We start from the raw sequence: 9,237 nt of genomic DNA, 5'->3' as shown, positions 1-9,237 counted from the left end.
TCTTCAAAATGAACCATGACCAACACTTTGGTCCATGATAAGGTTTCTTAAATTTTTTTTGTAGTAATAGAATTTTAAACCAAACCTGAAGTGGAATCCTGATGTTTTTAGTGACCAGGTGACCTTTTTTGTATCACCATCATCAGGTCACAATTTCCACTTACGTACATGCAAGAAATGTCAAAATCTGATTTTTAAGACTAAGAGGTTTTTTAACTCCACCATAATCTGACTGAGCCAGTTGATTTCTTACCAGAGGTGTGGACTTCTCAATTCTCGAGTCAGACTCGAGACACAAATTGAATGTCTTTAGACTCGATCTGACAATATCAAAATAGACTTGCAACTTGACTTTTGATCCTATGGCTGCTGCTAGTATTGATACTCAAATCAAAAGATAGTATCCGATACTTTAGGTATCAATCTGCCGACCTCTTACATCACAATATTATTATGTATATTTTTCTGATCAAATAAAATCACATATAAAATAATCAAATTGATGGTCAGCGTGATGTACATTAGACACATTTTATCACTTGTAAAGAAAAAAAAACAAACAAAAGAAAAATTTGTGTATCAATCAATGCATGAAAATAGAAATAGTCAACAGATTTTTGTAACACCATGACACAATATGATTCTATTGAAAGTGGATCAGTATTATCACCCAAACCCTACTTTCATGTATGTTGAGATTTGCATCTCTTAATGTTTCACGTTTCATTTAGCACAGATTTAATTGCACACCAGAAAACTCTGGTCATTATGTTGACTCCAACAGCACAGTTTGAATAGAATGACACCTATATGCAAATATGTGAGCCTGTACAGAATGACAGCTACACCTGTGCAATATTATGCAGTCTTTACTGCCTTTATAAGGCTTTTCATGTTCAATGTTTACAAAGTACACTACTTAGAGGTAATAATATCTTTGTGTACAGGGATTTAATAGACAACATGAAAATCTAACCATTAGACAACAACACAAACTGCTCATTTTACATACACTTTTTTGCTTTTGACACAATTTCATTAGGACACATTTTGAGGTATAAATTACAGTTTATCTGAAGATATCTTCTTTCTCACTAGTGGTCTTGTCTGCACTAAGCTTCCGAGCTGAAAATGAGCCTTTTAGCGCCCCCACTGTGTCCGCACTCTGCAAGTCTCAGATGTGGCAGGGTGGTTTTACTTTCTAAGAAAACCACCACAGTTATTCATCTGTTGCATCACTGTTGTTTTCTGAGCCTCCCACTGACTGCAGTGATCAGCACTGGTTCTTATTACCTCAGTATGTGGGAAAAGCTTTTGCTTATACTGTTTGATGTGGAAATAAGCTAGATTTGCTGTTTTGGTCAATAACTTTATCTGCAAGAGAAAGAAAGTGACCTTTTTGAGTTTGGTCTTGTTATTTCTCCCACATAGCAACTGGCACAATACAGGGGAAAATTAGCGCTTCCACTCTTCTTTTTATCTCAAGGAACAAAGGTTACGGTGGAAAACGTAGCACATTTATTAATTTCTTTTTTGTCAGTGGAATTCTGTATGAGGTTTGAACCCACACAGTTACAATTTGCGTTAGTTGGTAATTCCTGGATAATGTAATAGAATGACCTAACAGGATGGCATCATGTGTGGTAATTAACATGACATATTATCAAGCAGCTATAGCAAAGATATCCACTTTGGGCTCCAGTTCCCCCTGACTCAGCTTATGTATCATCACACATAGAAACAGGCCAGTGTAGGGACCCGAGGACAACTGCTCACCTGAGCACCACCTGCAACCCTCCATGGTCCCATTACCAGCACCCAATATTAGACACTCCTGTTTTTCCTTCACAAAGAAACTGAGTTTTGGTGTGATTGTGATGGTGATGTGAGGGCCGTCATTTAAAGGTGCCCTGCTGGGTTTTATTGTTAAGAAAATTTTTGTTTCAATTCAGAGTTACTCACCAAAACACATCATGTGTATAATTAAACTCAAAGCCAAATTTGAAGTATTTTAAATCCAGAATTGTTTACTTGCTAGCAGTCTTTTTCTTTCCCGTTTGTTGGTGCATCGCTGCACATCTTACTGCCACCTCTAGACTAGTGAAATAGTATGACACCACTCCACCACTGCAAATAGAAATGCAAATCGATCAAATGATCACAGAGATACAAAACAACCACAGGAAAATGCAAAATGGTTACAAAGTGATAAAATGACTACAAAGAGATGCAAAATAAACACAGAGTAACAAAACAACTACAAATAAATGCAAAATGCCTAAAAAGAGACAAATAACAACAAAAAGGAGACACAAAACAATCACAAAGACGCAAATCAACAACAAACAACGCAAATGGACCACATGGACTAAAATTACCACTAAACGGCATAGCGCATGGAAAGAAAGGGTGTCTTGCTCCTACAGTATGTAGGAGGGGTGGAGGGCCTTTAACATGTCTGTGCCCAGGGGCCCTTTTATAATCAGTCCAACATGTCTCTGACTGAAATGTTTTAAGTAGGCTGTAGAAATTGCCATGTGTTACCTAACATAGTGTATCGAGTTCTAACGCTTACGGGGCATCCACAAATGACTCTCCTCGAGCCCGTACAATACTCAGGCACATGGATATCCAGCCGTGGATACAGTGGCTGGATGCAAACATAACTTCAGTTCACGTCATTGTTAAGCTGCTGAAGATGAAGCATGTGACTTGTTTTCCTCTGTGCAGTGACGGCCAGGTCTTCACAGAGGTGAGGAAATGCCGCAACAGTCATAAGCAGTCAGATCTCACTGATATGTGGCTAGCATCAGAACACATATGCTGTATCACTTTTGCCACCATCTCAGGGTCCTGTTGAGTAAAGATGTCCTGTGTGGGAGAATGTTGATAAAACCATGGACAAAAAATGGAGGGATTCCCCACTAGTTCAAATAAAAGCTGCAAAACACCCATCCATTGACAAAGCGTCTGGTGTGGAGCACAGGCAACAAGTCTATCTACAAGAGAACGTTTAGAAAGCTAATGCAGGTGTAGACTTAAGTAATTGGCAGGATTTTAACAGTAACCTAATCTGGACTAGAAGTAACAGCCTAGACAATTAGAATTAAAATATTGATTGGGAAATTGATTTGCAAAATCTCAGTCCACTTTGCTTCTGTAGTAATCCTAACCTATCCATTAACCATGACTGGGTCTTCTACATGGATGCTGCCTCTACTGCTGCTGCCATTTGTCTTCTCTTTTCCTCAAACAACAACATTATCCTTCAGGTCCATTAAGACGTCTGAAATGAACACTTTTGTGAAAACGTTTGGTGAAAATGTGAAGGTAAGGTGGCATAATTCTAATAAGATACAACACAGTGTTTTGCAGGCCAGGAAATAATATTGTGAGCCATCAGACTTGGTGGTACTTTATGTTCACGCTGAGAACAAAGTCATTAGATTAAATCACTTCTTTGTTACAGGCGTATTCCTTTTTCTGTGGTTGTCCTTTTAAATGCAAGGACAAGACAAATTTAGACGATTCAGCGATTGCTTTCCTGATTGTGCCATGTTAAACATATTCTGACCTTCAGCACTCGTATTAACGCTATCAAGGCTATTAAGTAATCAGCTCTTTAACATTGGGAACTAGAAGATGAGCAGCCAGAAGACTTTTCAGTAATCTTGCATATTTTTTTTTCACCTTTCCTAATTAATCCCATTTTCACTCATTGTGTGTGTGTGTGTATGTGTGTAATGTCAGATGTGAATCCAGACCAAAGCAATCAAAAGCAGTGTGTTGATGCCCTTTAGGCAAGCAGCCTATTAGTTGTTGCTGCTGGGACTCTGTTTATCATTCTGTTCATCTTTTGACTAGCTGATGCTGATGACACTGGTAAAATTTTCTCAACCTTGTTTCTTGTTTGGATTGACAGGAATGTCAGGAGAACTGCAGCTCCAGTCATATTACTGTAAGTGTTCCATGATGCTCTTCATTTTTGCCCCTTGACATCTTCTGTTGCTCTGACTTTGACTTTATATCTGCTTCTTTGTTGTTTTATGGCTTGAAATGTTTTCTGATCCCAAAGTGAGAATTCAGTGGTGCTTTGCGCATTTCTTTCTTATTTAATGCCTATACAGAGCACTAGGATTTGTGGCCTAAACCACTGTAAATAATGATTCCATGAATGCAGTGTAGGAATATAATTTATTGCTGTGATGAAAGGGGAAGAGAAACAATTTCCTGGATTATATTTTTCACTATTTTGTCAATTTATCTCTTAAAAAAATATTGACTTAATGCACTCACTCTAGCAGGGGTGCTTAAAATGTCACAAATTGTATTTCTTAACAAAATAGTATTTATGGCAGTGGAACACAGCCATCTTGTTTTAGAGAAAACATTGTAAATGTTACATTAAAAGAAGGAAAGAGGTGGGAATGATTTTAATTTACAGTGTCATTTTAGTTTCCATGTTATTTTCACTAAGTGTGTGACTGAAAAATGAGTGAAGATTGCACTCTGTATTATGCACCTTGTTGCTCTATTCTGCAGTGTGCACACACAAGTTCAGCACCATCTTTACCACTTCCTCTTTGCTCTGCTGTTATCTCATCTTGCATAGCCCGTCGATTATTGTTCTGTTTCTTCATTTCTCTTTACATTTTCTGTGCAGAGCTAAATAATGATTCCCTTGCAACTGTCTTGATCCACCTCTCACTCCCTACTGGGGTGAAATAATCTCATTTAACATGAATTTAATTATTTTGATTTGTATTGTATACAAAAATAGGTTATAGCTTTGTAAAAGTTACTTCCTGACAAAGAAAGTTATATTAAGGGATTGATTAAAACAAACAAGACCTTAGAGCTGTTTGAATGAATGTAATCTCTGATACCATTTTAACATTATCTCTTTATCTCCTTAGGATAGAAACTGCATGTGTCTCAACCTCAGCATGTCACTTAACGTAAGTGGTTTGTGTTTCTGTGTGTGTGTGAGACAGAGATGATTATCATCAATAACGTAATGGGAGATAAATGGTTGTCTGCAATGAATGTCAGGGATGGAAAATGATCCTGACACTTGGTGCACACTTCACATATTATGTCACAAAGCGTATCTAAAATGTGTGTTACTGGAGTGTGAAGTGTCTGACATTTTGGGAAAGCTTACCCAGAGTCATTCCAGAGATAAGTCACGGGACATGTTTAACTTAGCACAAATAACTGGAAGCAAATGGGAAGTGCAAGCCTAGCCTTCAGTCAGCAGTGAAAAATACATTCAACTTCAACTTTAACTTCCAACTTGAACAACTTTAAAGGACCAGTGTATAGGATTTGTGGTGAAGTTGCAGATTGCAGAAGGAGAAGAAGAAACTATGGTGACCATGAAACTTGCGGAAAAAGGCAAAAGGCCATATACCTCGAGCTAATGTTTGTTTTGTCCGTTCTGGGCTACTGTAGACACATAGGTGGCCCACGGCTTATTCTAAGGTAAAGACAACACAACAGTTCTTATATTCAGGGGATTATACACTAATTAAAATATACCTATGAATATTATATTCCATTTTTGACAGTAGAGCCTCCTAAATGTTACACACTGGGCCTTTAAAATTGTATGATAAGCCCAGAACAGATCCTGAATGGACCTTGTAGAGTGAAATTGTTTTCTCAACTCCTTTTTCTGAGGTCAAGAATGAAGCTCAAGCTCAGAGTTGTTGTGAGGCAATGATTTTTATCATTTTAAGGTTCCAAACACACCGGACAGTCATAACATGCAGTTATATTTTTCTTTTCCCCTTCATTCTAGTCTGGTAAAAAAAAACAAAAAAACAGTCAGTCTGGTTCCCATAATGGTAGCCACAGGATTGTAGAGTACTAGACTTTTGAGTACTGAATGCTGCACAGAGATGAAACTGTTGTCAGTTGTGGGACTGTTTCTTTTAAAATGAAGCTGCACAATAACCAAATATTATTATCAACAAAATATAGTCATAAGTGCATTTGTGTGTACTAACGATGATATGTCTGTTCTCTGTACAGGGATGTGACTCCTTTCCTGACTATTTCATTAAAGGCCTGCAATCCATGAACTCCGAATGGGAATCTAAACAGTGGCTGATCACAAAGCTGGATAATTGGAGGGATTACAAGGTAAGTGACCATGGTTTATGATTTGTGCTTGTGTGTAAATATAATAACAAAGAAATTACTCAGGCTTGGCATCTAGACACAGAACAGATTTGCGTGTGATCAGCTCAGGTTTAGCAATACTGTTTCTCCTGACACCAAAGATCCACCAATAACAGATTACCAGTTCAGTACCCTGCATATACCAGTGGATGTCAGAGTCCCCACAGACTTGGTGACTGGCTGTTCTTTAAAATTAGCTGACAAGTCCAGTTATTGCCTTAAAGGACAGGTTTTTATATGTATAGCAACGCTTCCCTTTTCCGTTCGGGTTCAGCAGCTGCTTCTCTAAAATAAATCAAAAGCCAGAGGATCAGCTTTATGATTTGCAACTAGAATACAAGACAACTTTCTCTTTATAACCCTCACATTAGAACACAAAGAGCAGTATTAGGTGATTCTGAAAACCAGCTTACACACAGAAAGCCTTGACATGTTGTGGCCTCATAAAGATGTTATGGCTAATGTGTTGGCCATTTGATGAGAGCAGCAAAGGTGAATGATTCTGTGAAATGTCCATGAGAAAACAAAACAATGAGAGGCTAAAATGCTGAGTTGCAAAATTGCATGATCATTTTTTAGTGGGCAACCCATTTCAAATTACACATTTGATTCATTGTTAAGATTAAAATAAATATTGATTAGTGCAGCTTTATATACAACATTAACATCCATGTTTTTCTCCATTTAGAAATTGATTTGTATGCTGAATGAGACGTATGAGCCGAACGTTTCACCAAAGGGTCTCCATAAACAACTGAAAAGGCTGGTGGAGAAGATCAGTACAGTGAAAGCCAACAGTCAACAGTGAACACTGAACCCGCATCAACGACAGAATTTTGGCTACCATCAGTGTGATGACTCTATGCTTCATCATATTCATTCAATCATATTTGTCTGATAGCTTTTCAGTATTTTAAAATTCAGCTGGTTATTGTAGGTTGCTGAGAAAATGTTCTCACAACTCTAGTAGGTATCATTTTGGGTAAGATTGGACAATTCTAAAATGTTACGTGGATTTTCATTCACAGAAACACTGTGAAAAACAAATTTTTTGACAAAAAGGCACAAAAACCTGTTTAACAACTTTGACAATAGCAGCAGGCGACTGATTTGAAATCACTTGCAACGTAAATGGTTTCCTGGGCACAACTCTTGCTAAAAAATCTTAGCTCACAGAGAAAGAAAAAAAAAGAATCAAGACCAGCAACAAAAAAAAGGCCTGATAATATCTTTAATATAGTGCATTTTAAACCGTGCGGAACACAAGAAATATCTGCAAAAATAGGTACTCATGGAATAACTGGTCATGATCAATTTGTCTCATGAACATGTATTATATATTTTATCAATAATCACTGGTAGATGTACTGCATTATTAATAAGTAAATACATCGATCAGATAGATCAGCAGTTTTTTGAAAGCCAAAAGTAGAAGCTACATCAAACACTATCTCTTAATATGCTGTATGATTGACAGATGTATGCCAGCGGTACTTTAGATGATTTCAATCCATTTGTTAATGATAATATGATGCTAAACATGAAACAAGATGTATGTTTGCAGATGTATTGTTTTAGACCTATTATTTATTCTATTTATTTTTAATTTATCATTGTGTTAAGGATACATGTGAACTGATGTACCTATTCATTTTTATTTGTCTCCATATTGTGGAAAAACACTTACTAGTGTATAAAGACTGAACAGTAATGTACACAGTGACTTAAGTGTTAACATATTCTGCTGTTTGTTCAATTCCATCCCGCCCAAATGACCATGTCTTTGTTCACTCTTCTGTTTCTTTTCATGTTTTACTCTTACCTAGTGCAACACAAATAAAACCATTAGTTATTGAATCATTATGTTGGCTTGTGAACTTTTTACCCTAACTAGCATTTAAAGATTTTTTGTAGGGGGGCTTTCTTTGACGGGAACAGTTGAAGAGAGACAAGAAAGTGGGGAGAGAGGGGGGGTGACATGCAGCAAAGTCAATGAATTAAACTGAAGGTTCAGTGTGTAACATTAAGGAGGATCTACTGGCAGAAACGGAATATAATATTCATAGCTATGTTTTCATTAGTGTATAATAGTGCCTCATCCTCTGAAAACAAACACAAACCCCTGCCGTGCCTCTATAAACTCACTGATACTTTGTATGTAGCAAACAACATTTCCATTGCATTAGAACCTTATGGGATGGTATGAATGTGTCTGCATTTAATCTGTTATCTGTGGTTTAGCAATTTGGTTAAAGCACTGGTATAACTGTTATTATTTTGCATCGTCATGAATGACCAAAGTGTCAATAGTGTGGATCAGTAAATGTGTTTTCATCTGTAAACCTCTGGTGAAGATGTAGCTCGGTTGTTTGGGCATCCTGGTTTAAAACTGAAGGGCTGTGTACACTGTGATACTGCATGGTTTGGGCAGAGTTTGGGCCTAAGCAGAGTGCAAAAAGCTTGCTCCACATGTTGATTCAGTTTCTGTCTGGCCAGCTGGGATGCTTTTAGGGAAAGGTGGTGCATTAAGGATATATTCCTTGAATATTATCATATTGATTGATGTAATCATTCCATATGCCCACACAAAGGCATCACTTACTAAAGTGTGCTTGTCCCTGTAACTGATTTTAAATCGAATAATCGGTTTAAGGCTGGCTGTGTACAATGTACAGGATTAGCCCTCAGGAGATGTTTTATAAAATGTGAATTGTGCAATAAATGACTGACCATCTTGTGGAGCGAAGTCAGTGGATCTTTTAAGCAAGGACCTCCATTCAGTGACTGGAGCCACTGACCTGACTGGGACAACCAGCTATTCTAGTATTCTTATATTCTGAGTACTCCCAGACAGCTGAGTGTGAAACCCTAGCTTCTGCAGGTCCAGACCACCATCCCCACTCCCCACAACTTGTTCTGATTTTGAAATGAAGTAAAGAAAAAACTCTCATCAAGATCTATTTTGTTGTTGTTATTGTGATGGTTTTATATCCAGTCACTCACAGGACACACGCAGTAAGCCTATATCCTCATTGCTGTGGTCTTTGTTAG

General features: G+C 37.5%; 1 protein-coding gene across 1 annotated transcript in view; it reads left to right on the top strand.

Moving 5' to 3' along the window:
* The first annotated feature begins 2,623 nt into the window (after window positions 1-2,623).
* Window positions 2,624-9,237, top strand: part of LOC118333914 (F-BAR and double SH3 domains protein 1-like) — a 21,606-nt gene continuing 14,992 nt past the window's right edge. The window contains exons 1-3 of the mRNA XM_035669734.1: window positions 2,624-2,752; window positions 4,917-4,958; window positions 6,037-6,147. Coding sequence (XP_035525627.1) covers window positions 2,624-2,752; window positions 4,917-4,958; window positions 6,037-6,147 — 282 coding nt within the window. The remainder of the gene's footprint in view (window positions 2,753-4,916; window positions 4,959-6,036; window positions 6,148-9,237) is intronic.

This window comes from Morone saxatilis, unplaced genomic scaffold (assembly GCF_004916995.1).
Source record: "Morone saxatilis isolate NCDOM2014 unplaced genomic scaffold, NCSU_SB_2.0 Contig22, whole genome shotgun sequence".
NCBI classification, from domain to species: domain Eukaryota; kingdom Metazoa; phylum Chordata; class Actinopteri; family Moronidae; genus Morone; species Morone saxatilis.
Note: the sequence above shows the minus strand (reverse complement) of the source record. Positions and strands in the feature narration are given on the sequence as shown.